At 38.8% G+C, this 22452-nt stretch overlaps 3 protein-coding genes and 1 pseudogene across 3 annotated transcripts; 2 read left to right on the top strand and 2 right to left on the bottom strand.

Moving 5' to 3' along the window:
• Positions 1 to 3145: 3145 nt before the first annotated feature.
• Positions 3146 to 6341, bottom strand: LOC120720735 (serine/threonine-protein kinase pim-2-like). Its single transcript, XM_040010504.1, has 9 exons — positions 5591 to 6341; positions 4969 to 5205; positions 4718 to 4843; positions 4500 to 4594; positions 4314 to 4361; positions 4011 to 4229; positions 3741 to 3921; positions 3484 to 3654; positions 3146 to 3394 (listed from the first exon to the last, which is right to left on the bottom strand). Exons 1-9 carry the CDS (start codon positions 5649 to 5651, stop codon positions 3303 to 3305), a joined length of 1230 nt encoding a protein of 409 aa, XP_039866438.1. The 5' UTR covers positions 5652 to 6341; the 3' UTR covers positions 3146 to 3302.
• A 1407-nt stretch (positions 6342 to 7748) lies between these two features.
• Positions 7749 to 9595, bottom strand: LOC120720736 (annotated as a pseudogene).
• Positions 9596 to 11050: 1455 nt separating this feature from the next.
• On the top strand, positions 11051 to 13446 carry LOC120720731 (E3 ubiquitin/ISG15 ligase TRIM25-like). The gene is made up of 2 exons (XM_040010499.1): positions 11051 to 11849; positions 13372 to 13446. The coding sequence occupies exons 1-2, from the start codon at positions 11184 to 11186 to the stop codon at positions 13444 to 13446; spliced, it is 741 nt and encodes a 246-aa protein (XP_039866433.1). The 5' UTR covers positions 11051 to 11183.
• A 1353-nt stretch (positions 13447 to 14799) lies between these two features.
• On the top strand, positions 14800 to 19288 carry LOC120720730 (STARD3 N-terminal-like protein). The gene is made up of 8 exons (XM_040010498.1): positions 14800 to 14815; positions 15351 to 15445; positions 15583 to 15660; positions 15995 to 16048; positions 16603 to 16720; positions 17279 to 17374; positions 18288 to 18355; positions 18435 to 19288. The coding sequence occupies exons 1-7, from the start codon at positions 14800 to 14802 to the stop codon at positions 18350 to 18352; spliced, it is 522 nt and encodes a 173-aa protein (XP_039866432.1). The 3' UTR covers positions 18353 to 18355; positions 18435 to 19288.
• The last annotated feature ends 3164 nt before the right edge of the window (positions 19289 to 22452 follow it).

Below are 22452 nucleotides of genomic sequence, written 5' to 3'. Positions count from 1 at the left end.
ATTCTGAACAGGGAAACTGGTTTGCACCAATCCTAAAGCCCATAAAATACGTCCCACACATAAGAAATACCCAACAGGAATTGGCATTTCAAGGATGATTTTTCCCTCGTTTTTTTTGCATATCATAAGACTCCAAACCTAATGCAAGACTTTCATCGTTTTCCTAAGTTTTGTTAGAGGCCCCTTTTCTGTTTTATCTTCTAGGCCCTCCTGTCACCCTTTTTAACGTGCAAGGTGCAGCACTACCTCTCCGTCTCATGTCCATCTCGCTCGCACCGCGACCGACCTCTCCTTTTATGTCTCCGTTTTTTTGTTTCCCCCCCTTTGTCCTATGTACCTTTTCAGGAGTACAGTTTTTTCGTCGGTCCCTCCTCTGCATTTTACCACAGTCGTCCCTCACATGTCTACCTGTCTCCTAGCATCCTCCTTACACTTTATACCTTATCTAATGAGCCCTCTCCCCCTTCCCATTGTCTCTATGATTTCTTTCTCTCATTGCCGTCTCATCACTACCTGCCCTTTCCAATATCCGTTCTTTCTCCTACTTATCCTTGTTTCTTATAGTACACACTGAAATTCGATGCCATCATAAGTGTAAGCTAGCCATTTTCCGTGTTACAAGCCTCGGTCTGATGGACTGATCTCCCGATCGATCTTTATGTGGGCAGGTTTTAGCATATACCAAGTTCGGGTTTGCTAAGGGTCACAGATGAGGGGCTGTGTGAGATGTTTAATGGGAAAGGAAATAAAACCATTGTTCCAGACCTGCAGCTAAGATACTCGAGTATCTTCAAATATGAAGCTGAGTATTAATTCCATACTTTCCATATTTTCTTTGCAGAGCGACTGGAAAGCCGGCTGTTATCAAAGCCCACATGCCCTAAAAAGGAGGGCGCGCTGGCCAGTAATGAGTTCATCACTAAGTTTAAGATAAGAGTTGATCAGAATAGAGGCGATGATGAAAGTCTGGAGCATCAGTTGGAGGCTGCCAACCTGTCTGATGAATCGTTCGAGGCCCAGACAGAAGTCAACGGACAAATATGATCACAGACATTTTAAACACGCGAGTTGAGAGTTAAGGGGGAAAAATATTGTAATAAGTATATATTTGAATTGCACACTAAGATATAAAGTGATGGCAGCGAGCACAGTGTTGCAGGATTTAATTAAAAACACATCTGACTAAGACCAACTGAAATTTAGAGTTGTGTATAATAAAGTTTATTCATGATTAATAAAACAAATCTGTAATATTTTTCTTTCTCTTTTGTCCATTTGAATCTCGCTACAGCTTAAATAAAAGAAAATAATGTGTTTTGAATAAATTAAACTCTATTCTCTCTTTTTCTTTCTTTCTTTTTTTCTTGGTGGGTTTTCATTTGCAATCAAACGCAACATTATACAATTATATAGTATAGTAAGAAATATCCTTTAACTTAATTTAGTATTTTAATTTTTGTTTTTATTGTTTCCCCTTCAGTTTTGTGCTCATAACATGTTCTAATCTGACATATTATGCAGTCAATTATTTTTGCAATAACTTAACAGGCCATTGTGGGAGCCAACATTCACTTATCAAAGACATGTTTGTATATTCTGTGGGCTGCTTTATGCTTGTGTCATTTAGAAACATAAGCCACAACAGACTTCCACCGGAGAGTACTTAAAAATGTATTTTATGTAAAGATATTTTAATTAACTACTATATTAAGAGAGAACCTATTGTTACATGGATTAATTGTACAAACTGTAGAGAAATAAGTTTAAGTGTGCAACTTTTTATTCATTTTGTAGCTGTATTAATGTTTTTATGTTGATACAGCCGCCTCATATCTGTTTCCTCTGTGTTTTTTAAACCATGTACTCCATCTATGAGTAAGAACATGAATAAATTCCTTTCCAAATTTGTAGTTCTTTTTTCCAACTGTTTTTAGTATATATGTAACATTTCTTTACACACAAATACAGGTATTCTTTTGCACCAAGACGTTAAAGAAATGCTAAGAAATAATGAAAATACTACATTGCAACCTGTGTGTGTGTGTGTGTGTGTGTGTGTATATATCTGTATCTATATAGATATATGTGTATTCGTACCCTTTTTTCATCATCTAGTTTCCTGTGCCAGATCTTCTACTGATCCACTGAGGCAGACATTTAAAAAAACATGAACTAAAGCATATTTCTGTATATAAACAGGACTTTAAATCTTTATCAACAGCTACTTTAGAGGAAATTCTTCAATAAACTGCAACCAAAGGCTCAACTCAGAGGACAAAATCCAACCTGTTATAAATAGTGTGACAGCAAACTTTCTCTTGTGTAAAGTTACAAATAGGAGTAATTATCCACAGGAGCTTTTATACATAATGAAGTTATAATTCGTCCTGTAGAAATTGTACATGTAAGCTATATAGTTCCCGCTGTGATAACTCTGCTATGAATGCCTCTTATTAACTTTTATGCTTTTACAACCCACTATGAGCAAACACTCAGCAACAGTGGGAAGGAAGAACTCCCTTCTTGAAGGAAAAAACCTCTGGTAGAACCAGGAAATCTGTCTAAACTAGTTGGGGGTTAGAGCAACAGATGCAGGTCTTCAGATCAATTGCAGTGTGACTGTCTTTGTGCACACTTTAACCTGATTCAGTTTTCTTATTTGTCAAAATGCACCATGGGTAAAAAAAAACAAAACAAAATAGTAATGAAGGAGAATCCTCAGCAAAGATGAATTAAACAAGTTTTATTTTGATCAAATTTTACTTTAAGTAAAACACATCTTTATTTGATGACTTTAATGTCATCAAATAAAGACAGTTTTGATGGAGCTCCTGACCCAGCCCAAGCTCTCTATGAAGACGAGGAAAAACTCCCCAGGGGGCCAGATCGATGGGAAGAAACCTCGGGAAAGCCCATTCAAAGAGAGATCCCCTTTCCTGGTGGTGGTCAGAGGGCCCGGTGGCGCCAGTGTCCGGCAGCCTCGCCTCTGTCAGTGCGCCCCAGGGCAGCTGTGGCTACAATGTAGCTTGCCATCGCCAGTGTGTGAATGGGTGAATGACTGAATGTAGTGTGAAGCGCTTTGGGGTCCTTAGGGACTAGAAAAGCGCTATACAAATGCAGGCCATTTACCATTTACCATTTCCTGGGATGGCTGGGGGGGTTACAGGAACTCCAAAAAAGCTAAATTTTTATTTATTTATTTTTTAAGATGGACCCATTCTATCTATTCCTGTCCAAAAGAAAAGAGAAAGGAAGTTACTGCAACGTATCACACTTATATGATGAGGTGTGAATTGTGTGTGTTATCTTAGCCAGGGGTGAAGCTGGAGCTCCTCCAGTGTTGGGCGCTTCTCCGGGACTAAAGCTAAACATGCGTCCAAGAAATTCCGGCATTCTTGAAAGAAAGAAAAGATCAAAAAGATGAAGATGATAGTTCTAGTGATCCAAGGCATCAGTGAATCTGGAAGTGTGAAGTTTTCTTACCTGTGGACAGACGCTTTTTGATGCTCAGTTTCTTTGTGAGGAACCTCGCGGTACTAAAGTATCGTGCATGAAGCGCTTCATACAACACCACTCCCATTTGCCACACCGTGGTGGGTCCACACCTGTAGCAGCTCCTAATGTACCACTCGGGAGGGATGTGAAGAGGAGTGCCTAACAAACAGACACAATTGCAATTTCTTCTAAAACAAAAGACACAAATTGTTACATCTGTGAAAAGCAGGAGCAGAATATGTTACCATAGAAGATGCGATACAGAGATCGCTGCTTAACAAAGCAGCTCAGTCCAAAGTCAATGATGTGAACTCGAGGCACATCTGAGCCGGTCTCAATCAGAATGTTTTGTCCCTTGATGTCCCGATGAAAGATGTGTTTATCCTCAAGTTCCTTTACAGCATCAACTAGTTGCTTCAGAATGAGCTGGAAAAGATGAAAAACACAATAATGAGTTAATGCTTTTCTGCCTTGATTGAATGCTGTACAGTCTAAGGCTCTCCCAGTCAACCTACCTTGGCCTTGTCCTCTGTTAAAGTTCTTCCATGTTCTGCTTTGTATTTTTGCAGGTCCACAGCGGGGACAGGTCTCTCCAGCACCAGGATCAGCTCTTTACCAAGGTCGAACCACTCCAGCAAGGACACAGGTGCAGATATTCCCACTGACCCTTCTGCTTCACCTGCAAGTTTAACCATAATGGCCACTTCCACTGAGAGCTTCTTCCCGCTTTCATCCTGAAATATTACAACAAAGTGGATGATGAGGAACGCCGCATTCAATCCAGTAATGTAAAACTGATTCAAGTGTTGGACGCTTACCGCCACTTTGCAGTAGACTTTATTTTTGGGAATGTGTTTGATGGCAACCTAGAAGACACAGAGCATTGGTGAGCATTTCCTCAGTATGACATAATGAAAGGTGGAAACACAGCAGACGTCTCAGTTTACGATATTATCCATTATCTGCGTTACTGCCTGTCTTACTACCATCATCTGAACACTTACTGGAAAACGATCTTCTATCCGGTAGCCAGCAAACACTGCTCCGCAGCCTCCTTCTCCGAGCTGGTGCTCCTCCACATATCTGGCTTGGAATTCACCTGAACAGACAAAACAACAAATCTTGTTTTATTACAGCTGTGACACAAGTTACTCTCCTCTGTAGCCTAAATGTTCCTTTTGCCCTTCCCCTGAATATAAAACCCAAGCTGCTTGCTACTTACGTTTTTGGTCTGCCACTGATTTTTTGTCCTGGTCCACATTCCTTTTTTTTTTCTTGGGTGACTCTCTGTTGTCTCCCGTGGCCTTTCTTTTGCCATTTTTTGCGCACACCTGTTTGTTGTTCAAGTCTGGAGATGTGGAAAACACCAAAAGCACATCAGCTCACTGGATGATAGACACAAACACTAAACACTAATATCTTAAACCTAGCAACCACACTTAATCTACCCCCTTATTCAACTAATTAGCCTACCTTTACCAGAGTCCAACAAGGAGGATGCTTGCTCCTTGTCACCGCTCATATGGTGGAGAAGTTTAGCCTTCTTTGCTTTCTTTGTTGTGCGCTCTTCATCTTGCACAACCTTGCGCTTCACTCCTTTGACCACATCTGAGCTGGTGGAAGGACCAGCCTGCTCAGCGACCCTCCTCCTTTTTATTGGGGTCTTCTTTTCAGGACTGGCCTTTCTTTTAGCAGTCCTGCTCTTACAATCTATAAACGACAACAACACAGTGGTGAAAAAGAGTCCCCGACATCAGGACTGGAAGCAGTTTGGCAAAGAATTTGAAATTGCTTTTGCTTAAATTATCACAAGTTTATTCTTGGGATAAAAAAACTGACCAGTGCGAGTTGATACTAGGTTTACTAAGTCTTAGATCTTGATGACACTTGTTGGTCTGTTTTTACTGTTGAGTCCAAGAATAAACTTATTACATTATTTTACCAAAAGACCGGTAACCTTTCTTTGATTAGACATCTTGTATTAAAGCTATTTTCAATCAAACATATGATTCAATTGCTCCAAAAATGATTCACACAGTGTCAATGTTTCTAGGATTTGGATTTTACCAGGATTTGATTTTATTATTTTACTTACCTTGATCTCCTGAATCTTTCTTATCAGCTGGAGTGGTAATTTTCCTCGTTTCCTTTTTCATTGTAATTTCGGAGAACTTTTAAACTCGAAAATGTAAACCGTAATGAGTTAATATTGAGTGAATACTCCTTCAAATGTGCGCCCTTCAAATGCTTGTCTTATCTAACTGAATTCTGTAAGTGAGCTTTATAAGTAAACTCTGGAAACTACGGCAACACAACATAGAATCTTGCCTTTCAGTGACTTCACTGACTGCCAGTAGTTCAAAGTAGTTCACAGAAAAACACTGGCAGACAAAGCCATAATATTTCATATAATTCAATCATTTCATATCAATTAAACAGTTTCTTTCATTATCTTTCATCGTTTGTATAAAGACCTCATGTATGGATGACAGTATGAAGATTTGTGGGTGACCACACACTAATAAACACAGTGTCAGCTACATTGTCATTTGATTTAAAGTATTTATTATTGTACATTTAACTGTCATGGTAGTGAGTCTGTGACCCAGTGTTTTGTGTTTGTTCATTTATATTCATTGATTATTCTTATGTATGTTTTTGGTTCTCTTTATTGTTTTCTTCTTGTGTTATATTCTTAGGCTTTAGGTTTCTGTTACTTTGCCTTGCCCCTGTGTCCCACGTGTCATGTCTAGTCACTCTTCTTTCCATGTTCCCCAATTTCTCCCCAGTCAGTCATGTCTCTGTGTCTACTCTGTGTCTTTGTAAAAGTCTCTTGTTTGCTGTTTTACTTTGATAGTCTTGTGTGCTATGTTAGTGTTTTCATGTCTGTGAAGGTTCTCAGTCATCTAGGTCATCGTAGTCTAAGGAGTTTGGAAAGAAAGCGTCTGGACTTGAAGTTGCTTGAAGATGTTTCACCTTCTCGGATGAAAAGAACTTCAACTTTGCTTGAACGTCTTCAAGCAACTTCAAGAAGTGCAGACGTTTTCTTTCTAAGCTCCTTAGACTATGTTAGTGTTTTCAGTTTTCCTTCCCCATGGTCTTGTTGTTTGTGATTTCTCGCAGCTGTGCTCTCATCCTGTGTCTTATTCCCTCATTTATCCCTCTGTGTATTTAAGCCCATTGTTTTCCTCTGTTTGCTGTTGGGTTGTCTGTGTATCATCCATGACAATTAAATTAAATAGCAAATGCAACTACAATTTCAATGAGATTCATTCCTGGCATTCTACTGCGGTGGCTGAAAGTAGACACCAAGCATTATCACTGTAACTGATGTAAATATTGGACTTGGGGGGGATTCGTCTGATAGACTGATGCAAACATTACTGTGAGGAAAATTTTGAATCTCCCAATTTTCTTTTTTTCTGAAAGAAAGAAAGTTGGTTACTGTATCACATTTGTATGGCAAGATGTGAATTCAGTATGCGTGTGTGTTTGTGTCAGAGAGGAGTTTATCTGAGCCAGGGGTAAAGCAGGAGGTCCTCCAGCATTGGGCACTTCTCCAGGACTTTGTTATAACTTGTTTTCAAGACGTCTGAAATGAAAGAAGGACAAGAGATATCGAGATGATAATTCCAGTGATGCAAGCGATCACATTGATTTTCTGCAAAGTTTTCTTTTTGAGAGTCATTCGGCTGGGCAGGGGTATAACACATCTGTAATGCAGCAGTTATTCTCTCAGATTAGTTTCATATTTTCTGCATCAGATTTGAGTGAGATCCTGGAATGAAGACAGAAGAAAAGACTTTGTTCAAAGTTTGATTTATAGTCAAACCTTCCAGTTTATTCACACAATAAAACATCAACACAATATATGAATTCATTCATTAAAATCACAGTTTTTCCTCATTTCTTTGATGATTTTGACAAAAACAAACACAAACACACACACATGGTCTGCCTTACTCATAAAGAGAAATGTCGACATTGTTCAATACAAATATTCCAGAAACATTTAGAGGATAGAGAAGTTTACATTTTCATGTGGAGAAATATTTTAGTAAATCAAAATGATGATGAGCAGTGATAGCCTCCATAAACAGTCACAGGAAAGATCTCCTTTAAAAACTCAGAAACATCAAGAGAACAACTAGAAGATGTGGAGGTACCACCCATAATGTTTGACTGACAGCTGATCTCTGTGCAGAAATGATGGAGAGAAAATAAAATGAAACTAAAACACAGCTTTAAAACCCACAATATGAAAGACTTCAGTCTATTTGAGCTTAATCAACTCAGCAGTGGCTCCATAATTATAGTAAACCAACAGTCCAGCATAGAGCGGCTGAGTGAATGTGGTCTGGACTCTGTGGAGGAGAGTCATGGTTTCAGAGACGCTGTAGAAGGACAAAATACCTGCTCTGTGATCCAGGTACACTCCTACTCTGGAGGAACGAGGACCTGAGACAGGAGTTTCAATGTTGTTGTACCAAAATGTATAACTGTTGTTGTAACACTCTAATGACCAAGATTTGTCATTACATCCAAATTCAGATTCATCTCCTTTTCTGCTGATATTCTTGTATGCGACTGCTACATAACCTCCTCCCCCTCTCCACTCCACCTCCCAGTAACAACGTCCAGTCAGACTCTCTCTACTCAGGACCTGAAACCACCAATTGAATCTGTCTGGATGATCAGAATAAGACTGTTGTTGAATCACTACTGTTGCACTTTTCTGTTCCCCTCTGACAATAACAGACATTTGTGTGCTGTGTTTGGATCCAGTGTGATTTCACATGAATATTTTAAGAATTCAGCTCTGGTCTTTGGCTCTGCTGGTGGATCTGACAGTAAAACATCCACTTCAGTGACTGTCAGTGAGATGTTTGTCCATTGCTCTCTCAGAATGTCCTGTAGTTTATCTCTGACCTCTGACACAGCTGCTGTCACATCCTCAAAGTAGCTCAGAGGACGGATATTGATGCTGGATGAGTCTGTAGACTCACTGAGTGCTGACAGTGAGGGGTAGTTGTGTAGAAACTGGATGTGATCCTCTGTGTGTGAGAGCTGCTTCAGCTCAGCATCTTTCCTCTTCAGCTCAGTGATCTCCTGCTCCAGCTTCTCCTCAAGCTCTTTGACTCGACTCACTTCAGTTTCCTGCTGGGATCTGATCTGCTGCTTCACATCAGAGCTTCTTTTCTGGATGAGATGGATCAGCTCAGTGAAGATCTTCTCACTGTGCTCCACTGTTTGATCAGCAGACTGATTGATGGCCTCCACCTCCTGTTGAAGCAGCTTCACATCTTTCTCTCTGTCCTGGATTCTCTGCTGGATGTTTTGTCGACTCACCTCCAGCTCTCTCTGCCTCTCAGTCCTTTCTGCTGCAGCTGAGACTGTGTCGTGGCCTTTATGTTCATCCACAGAGCAGAGATAACAGATACTCTGCTGATCAGTACGGCAGAACATCTTCATCACCTCATCATGACGAGAGCAGATGTTCTCCTGGAGCTTCTTGGAGGGCTCCACCAGCTTGTGTTTCTTTAACTGAGCTGCTACATAATGAGGCTGAAGGTGTTTCTCACAGTAAGAGACCAAACACACAAAACAGGACTTGAAGGCTTTCATTTTTCTTCCAGTGCAGACATCACAGGCCACATCTTCAGGTCCAGCATAGCAGTGATCAGCAGGAGCAGCTTGGAGTCCAGTCTTCTTCAGCTCCTCCACTAAATCTGCTAACATGGTGTTTTTCATCCAGGACAGGCCTCGCTGTGAAAGTCCTCCGGCACTGAGGGCAGCTGTAGATTTTCTTCTTTTCCTCTTCATCCCAGAAGCTTTTAATACAGTTCATGCAGTAGCTGTGTCCACAGGGAATAGTCACCGGATCCTTCAGTAGATCCAAACAGACTGAACAGCAGATTTTTGTTTGATCCATTTGATTCATGTGCTGTGCCGTTTCACCGTCTCTCAGTGACTGTCAGACAGTTTGACTTCCTCTGAACAGAAACAACCTCTGTGCTCTGAAGGGAAACAGATCTCTGCTCTTGTTCACCTTTAGACCCATCCTGATACAGACACATCTGTGAAGGGAGATATATTCTTACAGAGCGACCAAGAGCCAATCACATGATGCAGGGTGTGGTATGTGTGATTACATCATGCAGTAACAAGTATGACACAGTTAAAGTTTAATAGTTTATCTTTACTTGGTGCTTTGAAATTTGACAGTCAACACTCAGTGAGTTCATTCATTCGGTTTAGCTCTTCTGAAGTTCAGCACCTGCTTTTTCAACCAATCAGAAGCCAGTATTGTAGAGAGTTCATATTTCTTTTCATGCAATTGAATCATTTTGAATGTTTAGGTGAATATTTATATTTAGAGTATTTTCTCGATCAGTGTCTTCAGTCCTGACCCTGAGTGCGTACATTTAAAAATAAAGTGATATAATTTCTTTTACATTACTGTGAACTTCTTGTACAGTTTGACAGCTGATTGTTGTCGTGTTTGTCGTCATATGAAGATCGTTTCCTAAAGAGGACTGAACAGTCATTTAGCCTCTGGCTCCATCCATGAATCTGATGTTTGCTGTATAATCTGTGCTGTTAATAGTGTAATGGAACATATAATTTGTACATATAATTTCATATGTAATTATGATGATCTTTACCCATTAAGATTTTAAATGAAACGATAAACAAAGGCCAAGAAAACTGAGTTAAACTCCTGAGTCTACTATATATTTGCACCATGAAGAAATGAATTGTTTGCACCAGTAATAAATAATCAAATATATCAAATTATCATCAATATTTAAATAAAAGCAAACATTGCACCAAACAAAACAACAATTCAACAGACAGTTCTATAAAACTGTGGATGATTCAAAGTGCTGCTATAACTGCACAACAAAACTGCAGTGAGAAAAGCTTTGGATGTTCAGTTTAGTTATAATGACAGTTAAACAACTAAAATACTCGATTAAGTAGGTGAGAAAAAGTTACATTTACTGGATCAGTTTAAGACCAAAATACATTTGAATGAATTACTGACATGGACACTTTGTGAAAAATTACTAAACAGTTCACGTTTTTTAAATCCACTGTGACTGTGTACACAGTAAAGACTACAAAATAATGTTTGTTTGTTTGTTTTTGTAAACACTGTGGAGCGATCTGCATTTGTTGTTGCTAAATTTAAATATTTGTTACTATTTAATGATCATAATCTCATTTGAACATAGGTTTGATTTAGTGGAGTCAGTTGTTCCCATGCATCATTCTGTAAGTGTGAGAATGAACTAAGATTAGAAAATGTCAAAATATAAAGTGTCATTTATTTTTATTCATCACAGCATCCTAAACTTTGCTGAACTTTTTGAAATATAAAATGAAATCGCTGAGTGTTGACTGTCAAATTTCAAAGCACCAAGTAAAGATAAACTATTAAACTTTAACTGGGTCAGACTTGTTACTGCATGATGTAATCACACATACCACACCCTGCATCATGTGATTGGCTCTTGGTCACTCTGTAAGAATATATCTCCCTTCACAGATGTGTCTGTATCAGGATGGGTCTAAAGGTGAACAAGAGCAGAGATCTGTTTCCCTTCAGAGCACAGAGGTTGTTTCTGTTCAGAGGAAGTCAAACTGTCTGACAGTCACTGAGAGACGGTGAAACGGCACAGCACATGAATCAAATGGATCAAACAAAAATCTGCTGTTCAGTCTGTTTGGATCTACTGAAGGATCCGGTGACTATTCCCTGTGGACACAGCTACTGCATGAACTGTATTAAAAGCTTCTGGGATGAAGAGGAAGAGAAGAAAATCTACAGCTGCCCTCAGTGCAGACAGACTTTCACAGCGAGGCCTGTCCTGGAGAAAAACACCATGTTAGCAGATTTAGTGGAGGAGCTGAAGAAGACTGGACTCCAAGCTGCTCCTGCTGATCACTGCTATGCTGGACCTGAAGATGTGGCCTGTGATGTCTGCACTGGAAGAAAAATGAAAGCCTTCAAGTCCTGTTTAGTCTGTTTGACATCTTACTGTGAGAAACACCTTCAGCCTCATTATGTAGCAGCTCAGTTAAAGAAACACAAGCTGGTGGAGCCCTCCAAGAAGCTCCAGGAGAACATCTGCTCTCGTCATGATGAGGTGATGAAGATGTTCTGCCGTACTGATCAGCAGAGTATCTGTTATCTCTGCTCTGTGGATGAACATAAAGGCCACGACACAGTCTCAGCTGCAGCAGAAAGGACTGAGAGGCAGAGAGAGCTGGAGGTGAGTCGACAAAACATCCAGCAGAGAATCCAGGACAGAGAGAAAGATGTGAAGCTGCTTCAACAGGAGGTGGAGGCCATCAATCAGTCTGCTGATCAAACAGTGGAGCACAGTGAGAAGATCTTCACTGAGCTGATCCATCTCATCCAGAAAAGAAGCTCTGATGTGAAGCAGCAGATCAGATCCCAGCAGGAAACTGAAGTGGATGTTTTACTGTCAGATCCACCAGAGCCAAAGACCAGAGCTGGATTCTTAAAATATTCATGTGAAATCACACTGGATCCAAACACAGCAAACAAACTGCTGTTATTATCAGAGGGGAACAGAAAAGCAACAGTAATGGAAGAACAACAGTCTTATTCTGATCATCCAGACAGATTCAATTGGTGGTTTCAGGTTCTGAGTAGAGAGAGTCTGACTGCACGTTGTTACTTTGAAGTGGAGAGGAAAGGGAAAGAAGTTTTTGTAGCAGTCGCATACAAGAATATCAGCAGAAAAGGGATTAAATGTATATTTGGACATAATGACAAATCTTGGGTATTAAATTGTAACAACAACAGCAGGTATTTTGTCCTTCTACAGCGTCTCTGAAACCATGACTCTCCTCCACAGAGTCCAGACCACATTCACTCAGCCGCTCTATGCTGGACTTTGGGTTCACTATTATGGAGACACTGCTGAGTTGATTAAGCTCAAATAGATTGAAGTCTTTCATGTTGTGGGTTTAAATCTGTTTTTTAGTTTCATTTTATTTTCTCTCCATCATTTCTGCACAGAGATCAGCTGTCAGTCAAACATTATGGGTGGTACCTCCACATCTTCTAGTTGTTCTCTTGATGTTTCTGAGTTTTTAAAGGAGATCTTTCCTGTGACTGTTTATGGAGGCTATCACTGCTCATCATCATTTTCATTTACTAAAATATTTCTCCACATGAAAATGTAAACTTCTCTATCCTCTAAATGTTTCTGGAATATTTGTATTGAACAATGTCGACATTTCTCTTCATGAGTATGGCAGACCATGTGTGTGTGTGTTTGTGTTTGTTTTTGTCAAAATCATCAAACAAATGAGGAAAAACTGTGATTTTAATGAATGAATTCATATATTGTGTTGATGTTTTATTGTGTGAATAAACTGGAAGGTTTGACTATAAATCAAACTTTGAACAAAGTCTTTTCTTCTGTCTTCATTCCAGGATCTCACTCAAATCTGATGCAGAAAATATGAAACTAATCTGAGAGAATAACTGAAGCAGTTTTCCTCCTGAAGCATCACAAAGTTCAGAGTTCATGTTTAGAGCAGAAGATTCAGCAGTCGCTCTGTGACCTTTCAACTTTCTTCACTAAAACAGCTTCATTACAGAGAAACAAGTCACATTTTCTTCATGTTCTTAAGTACTTTCAGATGTTTGTAATGGTCCTTGAATGCAGCATCAGTGTCGCAGGTTTAAAAGGTCACTTTCTGTTGTGTTGAAAGATTTCCTTCAGATATGGTCTTTAATCAGTAAAGCCAGTGATACAGCAGTGTCATTAGCTGTGTTATTGGCACCAGGCTGTGTTTATGTATGTGTTTAATTCTGTCTGAGGATGTCTTCAGCATGAAATGATCATTTGCTCAGCTGCTGTGTCTCAAACGACTCCTACAGTCTTTGCTTATGTGACCAACTTTTAAACAACCAAAACAAATTCCCCTTTCCTTGATAAAAGTCAACTTATCCCGATGCATTTTAGCTTTAAACTGCTTACAATTCTCTAGTAAATGATTGCTGTGTGAACAAAACAAACAACTATGCAGAACAGTGGAATTTGTTCTGCTTCCAGTTGATTGAGTTTTGACTCCTGGAACCGTACTGACATTAGTGGCAAAACTACTTCCCTTTTTTCTTTGCTTGGTGGAACTTGAAACTTTAAAGCTGCTTCCAGATTGTGAGTCTTGGATGTTGCCAAACACTGGATCTTATGCTACTTTCACCTGTTTTATTATGAAGGCAACCAGATCAGTGAACACTGCTCTGTGACCATTTTGTTCCTGCAGTTCATAGGCAACAACTCTCCATTTTCCCCTCAATTTGTATGGAAGTTTCATAACAATCATTCTCTTGAAGTGTCTGTGTGGTGCAGCTGGTCTGGTCTGTCCAGGCTGCACCACACAGACACTTCCAATCACCACACATCAAAGTACAAAGCGTATGACGTCATCACATTCTGTGTTAGGAAGTCACATTTAGGAGTTAAATTCATTGTTCATCATACTCAAGAAATCTTTCTGTTATCTTGATTAACTTATCCCAACATTGTCAATCAGACTAAGTGATCACATGACGCTAGTTATCAACTCTATAAGGTAAACCAGGGTTTCCCATTTTAGCTACTAGCCTGTTTACATGAAAGGGGTGGGGTTGGGGGCATCTGACCAATCACATACAGAGCAGCAGAACAGCTGACTTTACAAAGAAAGATAAAACTATAAACATGAAAAGGTTAAACACTTGTATTAATAAAGTTGAAATAGGAACTAAAAGTTCTTTTACTGAGCTCTGTTGATGTTTACCAGTCTGGGAGAAAATACAAGCATAAATACAAAAATGGGCGTGGATATACTGGGAAAAGCATGTCGAATGATGAGCAGTGATACAGGAGACCAAGAGGAATTGCTCAGATAAGATTAAATGCTTTCATGGACGAGGACATGCTAGGGACAAGCGTTGCAGACAAAAGAAAAAAACGAGATTAATGTTTATAGAGGAATTCAAAATGTTGTGAAATTGTTCTGCAGACAAATGGGAAAAGTCAAAGAATTAAGTTGAATTTAAGAATCTAAACTGATTAGACTACTGATGCTCATCAATGGAAAGATCCTCCCACTATCCATGGCACAGCAGTCCAAAGGGATCTTTCAGGTACTTGTTGTAAAGCAGTTTTCCAGAGAACTGATTGGTAGCTAAGTGGTGATTTCATACTTGTTGATCCGTAATCTCAAACACAACCTGCTCTGAAGCAGCTTTGCTCTACAGTTTAAGTCACTATGGTGATATACTCCAGTAAGAAGTGAGCTACCTTCATAGTACCTCTGTACTCATACCTGTGTGTTTCTTTGGCATTGCTTGTAGATGTGTTTTAAAATGCAGCTGCAGTGCATTTTAAAACCTTAAGGAAGCTGTTATTGATATGGTGTAGATTAGCCAACAGATTTCTTTTTTTTTTACCTGATGGACACAATGCAGTGTAGTAGCCCTGCCCCTCGTTATGGTTTGTTCTTCATCATTCACTCAAGATTCACAGAGTTTACATAAAAAGCCCTTTTTTGTCATGTACATCGTTATCAGGATGAGAAATGTCTTACATGAGGATATGAGATATTGGTCATCGCACAGCCCTAACCCCAAATGTTTATTTGAATCCTACAACTTCTCATGTTTTTGTGTTGTATTAAAACTTATGATTGTTATTTTAGATGGAATAAACTTACAAAAAATATTCCTCTAGTAACAAAGAATATAACTGCCTCACTCAGGTCATTTTAGCCTCAGTCGTGTCAGGGTTAACTTTAACATTCAGAGTATTTGTCATGATGAGCTGTTTGTGTTTGTCAGGTGAACGGCGGCATTCAGAATCGGCTGGAACAAGAAGTCCTGCACTACGACTACCACGCCTCCTTCTTCGACATCTTTGTAAGGTTCTTTCTTTTGCTTTAAATGATCAACTTTATATCATTTATTTTATGTGGGGTTTTTTTTTCACTATTTTTTCCTTCCTTTTTGTTTCCCTCCTCCTTCTGTGCCACCTTCACCTTCCTCCCCTCCCTCAGCTGCTGGCAGTTTTCAGGTTTGCCGTCCTCATCCTGGCCTACGCTGTCTGCAAGCTTCGTCACTGGTGGGCCATCGCGGTAGGTTTTAAGGCTGTACGCCACAACAGTGCTTCTGTAATTGCGCCAGCAGAGGGCGCTGCCCAGCAAGAGCTCACATTGTTGGGTGCACAGTGAAGTGTCTGGCAGGAGGATGCACTAATTCTTGTTTCTGTGCATTAAATATGTCATCAGGGGGCATCAGTGTTTGTTACAGGCTGATTCTGTGATTTTCCATTTCACTTCATTATATTCAGTATATTTAGAGAGTTAAAGACCATTAACATGAGGATGTTTTCAGGTAAAAGGGGTTCTGTTTAAAATATTAGCAAAAATAACAGCATGAGCATTTCTGATGTTTTCTGTCTTTGTGCAGATCACCACTGCAGTCAGCTGTGCTTTCCTGATTGCTAAAGTCATTTTGTCGAAGGTAAGAAAAAGCTTTACAATTCCTAACTGTCTGCACTCCTGGGTGTACACACACACACACACACACACACACACACACACACACACACACACACACACACACACACACACACACACACACACACACACCTTAACAGCACCTCAGAAAACAGGGTGGTACTTAAAGCTTTGATCTAAGAAACCTGACAACATCTAATATTTTCATTGTTTGTAACAAAAATGTTGCACTGACTTTAGTTTTTTACTTCTAATAATATCTTTATTTATTTTAGTATTGGTGTCAATGTCCACACACAAAAACCTCTTAGAGGACAGTTTGTTGTTGGAGTTAATTTTCCTCTGCAGTCTTTGCTCCATATTCCCCGATGGTGATGCAAACATGTATGAGGATTTAAGGAAGTGAAGCAAACTTCCTGTACAGGAAAACCTGTAATTGCTGCTGCTTAACAATAATAAATATTTGTTTTTGCAGCTTCTAAATTTTAAATGGTCAGATTTTGTATGCTTTGTGTAGAATTACGTATTCATATTGGGACGTGTGCGTTTCTTGTGTAGCTGCTGAGTCAGGGGGCCTTTGGGTACCTGCTGCCCATCATCTCCTTCGTTCTGGCCTGGATAGAAACGTGGCTCCTCGACTTCAAGGTCCTGCCTCAGGAGATCGAAGACGAAAACAGTGAGTCTCAATTGAGCTAATAATAAAAAAGGCACCTTCATTACTGTTGCAGTACTGCTGCTGTCACTGCTGTGATCTCTGTCAACAGATCGTTTACCTTACAGGCTCCTTTTAAAACCTTCCTTTAAGTTAGCAAAAGAATGTGAAAAAACAAGTACTATGACTCAAGAGCCTCTGAGTGGAGAATGAAAAAGAAACAAGAAAACAATAAAGAACAGCAGCAGGCGCTCTGGTGAAACACTGCCACCTGCTGGTGAACATTCAAAGCTACATACTGAGTAATTTTATTCAGTTGTTTTATTTAAAATAAAAGATCATGGGATAAGAAGTTAATATTATAATTATTTATTATAATGTTAGAGTAAAAAGTGTAACGCATCAGCTTCCTGTTGCTATTTCACAGGTAATTATTAATAATTATATGCTATGAACAAAATCTGCAAATGTGTTTACTCACCTGATAAATGAAAGTTATTTCACCACTGTTATGTTATTCTAACCTCATTGATGTCCTGCTGATGCAGTTATTCCTGCTTCCTTCATCCTTCTGTGTTTCAGGACATCAGTCCATCATAGATACAAGTAGGGCTCCTCTCCTGGGTCCAGGTCCTTTATCTGATGGGCAGTTCTACTCTCCGCCAGAGTCTTTGGCAGGCCTGTTTCCTCCCACTGACATCAGACAAACCCAAACACACCCGACACACTCGCTTCAGCTGTCGCTCCTTCAGACTGCTCAGTCTGATGATTCTGACTCTTCATTCCCATTTAAATGAGCGCACAGACACAAAATATGAAGATATACAGTTCATTTTATTGTCATTATTATTATTATTATTATTATTATTATTATTATTATTATTATTATTATTATTATTAGAGTTTTTAGATTTCCAGCTTTGCACTTCACACCCAGAAATGAGTGGCGTAGCTCCTTCAGTATTTGTTTCACTGCACAGTGAAAGGAGCTTTTTCATCTGCAGACATCTTATTGCTTAGAAAATAATTCAATTACTCAGCTGCCTCTGCAGTGAGCCTTCCCTACAATGGGTGGGCCCATCCTTTGCAGACACAGACACTCTCCAGAGCAGAAGCAGAGCTGCAGTCGATAACACAAAATACAAAAATAATTCCCGTTTCTGTAAAATGTGAAGAATTAAAAGTGAAGGTTTATTCTCACACCAGCCTCCTGCAGCTGCTTTGAACCTGCAGCCTCCTGCAGACGATTAAGACAAGCGCGCCTCAGATGTTTCACACAGGTCAATAAACAAGACAATTTAAAAATGATGAAACCTGACAAGACGGGAATTGTCAGGCTGGTTATCAGTGGCTGGATTTTCAAAATAAGAGCTCAGGGCATCATCTGCTATTAAGCAGTTGTAGATGCCATTAATGTCTTTAAGGATAATACATTTAGTTGGCATGAATACCTGAGCCGTCCGGGTTCATAGGGGTCGTCTTCTAATCTGAAGGTTGGCAGTTAAAATCCTGGCTCCACCGTTCTTTTATCGTCCTACATTTTCTGTGGTGTTTCTATAAAAACGCTGACCGATTTCCCTTTCGTGTTCAGACTCTGACGAGGAGCTGGATGATAAACACGAAGCTGAAAAAGGGCTCATTACACAAGTGACTTAACAGGTAAGAATACGTAATGACAGACGTCAGTCAGGATTCGTATCCACAGTATTAGTCTGATGTGCTGTTTTTTTCTCCACAGGATCTCCGATCCTGAACATGGAGGGATTTTTGGGTCCTCCAGCGTTGTGCTACTGAGGGGGAAACTTCTGCCTTACACCTTCAGCCATTTTAGTTTGTATTTGTTCATATCCACAAATGCAGCTCACGTTCTGATATCAGCCTTCTGCACGTACACCGCGACCGGGAAAGTGCCACTTAAAAGTTTCAGTGTCATGAACTCTGGTTACTGTATGAGTTTTGTTTCTCCACCTTTAAGGAACTCGAGACCTTACAAGAGATTTATCAGAAATAAATCATTACATCCTTATCAGTATCCATCCATCATTCAAAACATTACATTCATTTTAAAACCTAAAAAATATATATTTACACTTTCAATTAAAAAACAGAGTGTTAATGTCTTATTTCCAGCATAATGTTTACTTATAATTCTGTGATCATTTTCTTGTGCTTCGGTTGAGTCACTGCAAAGGAAAATAAGCTCATGGATGCCACAGAAAGGATTGTTCAGCCAGTATTGAGCCTGCAGACCAGACTGTAGCAGGAAGAGAAAGTCAAACTCTTAGAGATGTTTATGATTACTTCAATGTCTTAAAAATGTGCATGAAAGAATATTAAGGTAACATATAGAGATGTGAACGATACTGTTTGTTTTGAAACGAGAGTGAAGGATTGTGTGTTAAAGAAAACGAGCCATAAACGTGCAGCATGTACACTCGGAGATTTGGGTTTAGTGCACTGAACAGAAGGGACGCTGCTCTCGAAAGCTGCTGTGACGGGCGGGGAAACGTTCTAATGCAAATGTACATATCTTCATGCATGCTTTGCAAGCTCAGTGGATGTTTATTCTTTTTCTTCTTTTTTAAAGAAAAGCCCGTCTGTATAACAGAATCATTAAAATGTTAAAGGTTATGTGGTTTTGTTTAATTGTTTATGTCAAACGTCGACCTTAAAGAGATCAACAGAATAAGAACTTAGACATAAATTAGCCTTATGAATAAATAAAATGTGAAAATATCAGTTTGTTTCAGGTAATGTCAGCTGTTTATTAAAAAAAATATTCCTTTAAAAAAAACGTTTTCATCTCTATTTTTTCTTAAACCTAATTACTAGTCTTAATTAAGGTGAACAGACTGAAAGGGGGACTTTTATTTTAATTGTGTGTCATATATTAATTACATTTATTGAATTAAATAAAGATTAACCCTTATTTTTAAAGAAGACATGCTACTGAATACATGGACTGTAGATAAAAGATGGAGGTGACCTTTTACTAGAGTTATTAGTTTTGAATTTTCTAGTTTTTATTTTTCATCCCATTTTGACTTTTTAAGGTCAGTTTAGTGTCAGTTAGTCTCCAGAGTGAATTTTCTTCTTTCAGTGTAGTTTTTAGTAGTTTCAGTTACTTTTAGGCTTTTAAATTATTATTGTTATATGGAGGCCAAATGTCAGAGGGAACATTTATGAAAATCAGCAGAGAGATCACTAAAAATAAAGATTTACCCCCTATTTTTAGTTTAGTTTTCCAAGTTCAAAGTCTTGAAATGTTTTATTTTTATCTCAGTTTGGGTTTAGATTCGATTAAATTTTAGTTTGTTTTTTGTTGCTAAGCATGCTGCATCCATAAATACAGCTCAACCTTTATTTAATTTAATGTAGTTTTTATTCATTAAATAAGATCAAACTAATTATGGGGGGGGGGACTTTTAATTTAGTAATTTTTGTTGCAATAACCAAACAAACAAGCAACATATTAACATTCTCTGACATAAGACCATTTAAGAGAGAGAGAGGAAAAAAACAGACCACGATTAATATAATGATATGTCGTAGGGGAGATTTATAGCTTTATATTACAATGTTCCAAAGTTCGTGTTCATCCACCCAAGTATCTGGCCACACATCCATCTCTGGTGGAAGATCTCCACCTTCAGTTGCAGGCTTGCTGTCATTCTTTCCATTGTATTAACTCTTTTCAGTCTCTGTTTCCATTGAGTTATGGATGGTGAGTTTGTTTGTTTCCATTTCACAGTTATCCTTTTCTTAGCTATCAGTATATATTTTTCATCTATGGTGTACCTCTCTCTAGGTATAACTCCCAAGAGAAATATGGTGGGTTCAGTGCAGGATTTACTTGTAGGATTTTCTCTGTTTCTTCTTTGATTCTTATCCAGAAACCTTGAATTATTGGACAGTCCCAAAAGATATGTGAATCGTCTCCTATTCCCCCACATTTTCTCCAACATAGTTCTGCATTGGGTTCCTTACAATATGAGGAAATAACAAGAGGTGTATTAAAAAAATCTAATTTTAAATTTCCAAACTCTCCATAATTGACTACTTGTTCCCTTGTGACAAGTTTTACACGTCTCTTCCCATACATTATCAGTGATAATAATATTTAGTTCTAGTTTCCATTTCTCTTTAATATGGCCTGTATTTTAAGATCAAACTAATTTCAATATTAGATAAAAATAACCCAAGTAAGTAAAAAAGTGTTTTATAAATGATGATTTCGTTAGAAATCCAGAAATGACTCAAACAGAACCTGTCTGTCAAAGTGAAGCAGGCTAAAAGCTCAGAAAAACAAACATCGCACCACGATGTAAAGACGCTCAAGAAAACTTATGAGAAAAATTACAAAGTTATTGGCATCTATTAGTCTGCAGATGTTTGTAAGGCTTTGGGGCTCCAGTGAACAACGGAGAGGTGAACTTTCCAAGAAGCTACCAGTGACTCATCCAGGTCACATAAGAACCCAGAATAACATCTAAAAAACTGCAAACCACAGAAATCTAACATATAAGAAATGTATAAAACCACATGTGCTCAATGGGTTGTTTTTAATTGTTATTCTTCTGTGTTTCAATTTCTGTTAAGATAAACCAGCTGGAGGGAACGCGGCAGATAAACGACTGCAGACAGAAGAAGAAACACAAAGCAGCAGTTTCTGTAATTCTCTTTTATTAATTTTTTTCTTCACATTTTTATTGACAGAAGTCAAGTAACCAAGGCATCTGTAAACAGTGCATCCACAAATCTACATGTTGCCTCTCATCAGTGCGATCGTTCAGTCATTCAAAAACACTGTTTGGAAATAAATACAATACTGATTGTTTTTTTTTCTTAAAAAAAAAAGAAGAAGAAGAAGAAGGTAAAACCTACATCTGCCTGAAGGAGCTCGTAAAGATTCAATCTTTGTCTGTAGTCACAGTCTGGAAATGATGCCACATATGAAGCAACACACGGAGGTAAACGACTCGATGTGGTAAAATCCTGAAGCCGGAGGATGAAATACTGACACCACCTGCACGGCTGGTTATGTGCGGCTAAAATGAGAAGTGAGAATTTCTGGACCTTTGAACCCCTTAAAAAGCTTTCAGCTTCATTATAAAGATTACCCGTTCTTATATTTCGCTTGTTCTTATGTTTTTATATTGTATTTTTCTTGCAGACAAGAATTTTGGATACGATTGTCTTACCTGTCGTTTCTCTTGATTGTGTGTGAAATGTGTGTGTAGCTTGGTTCAGTATGTAACCCCAGATAGTGGTTTGGCTTCAGGGTAAAGTAGCAGCAGTCTATAAAGGGCTGCCAGTTAACATCAGACGGCCTCTGATGTCCAAATGAAGCTTTCTGAAGCTTGGATTGAAAAACGGTTCATTACTCGAAGCTTTTCAACACAGTCCTGTTTGGTGACATCTGGTGGACAAAACTATGAAGCGCAGCTTGAATCTACAGCTTATAATGAACTGCTTCATTATGATTGCCCACTCTGCAGAGATGAACTGACAGCTTCTCTTTAATGTCACGTGACAGTTGTGTCTGATATCGGGCTGATATGGTGCTTTGAACATGTATTTGTTTTACGTGAAAAAAAATTCTGTTATGTCGATTTTAATAATAAATAATTTAGATGAATAAAACGTTCTTGTGTAAACATGTGCCATGGTGTGTTCTCCTGTTGCTTGTGACTTCTTGTAGTTTGTTAGTAATAAAAATACACTAAATATAACAATGTAAAGCACAATATTATAAT

This window comes from Simochromis diagramma, unplaced genomic scaffold (assembly GCF_900408965.1).
Source record: "Simochromis diagramma unplaced genomic scaffold, fSimDia1.1 OVJJ01000591.1, whole genome shotgun sequence".
NCBI classification, from domain to species: Eukaryota; Metazoa; Chordata; class Actinopteri; order Cichliformes; family Cichlidae; genus Simochromis; species Simochromis diagramma.
This window is presented reverse-complemented; position numbering and strand designations above follow the sequence as displayed.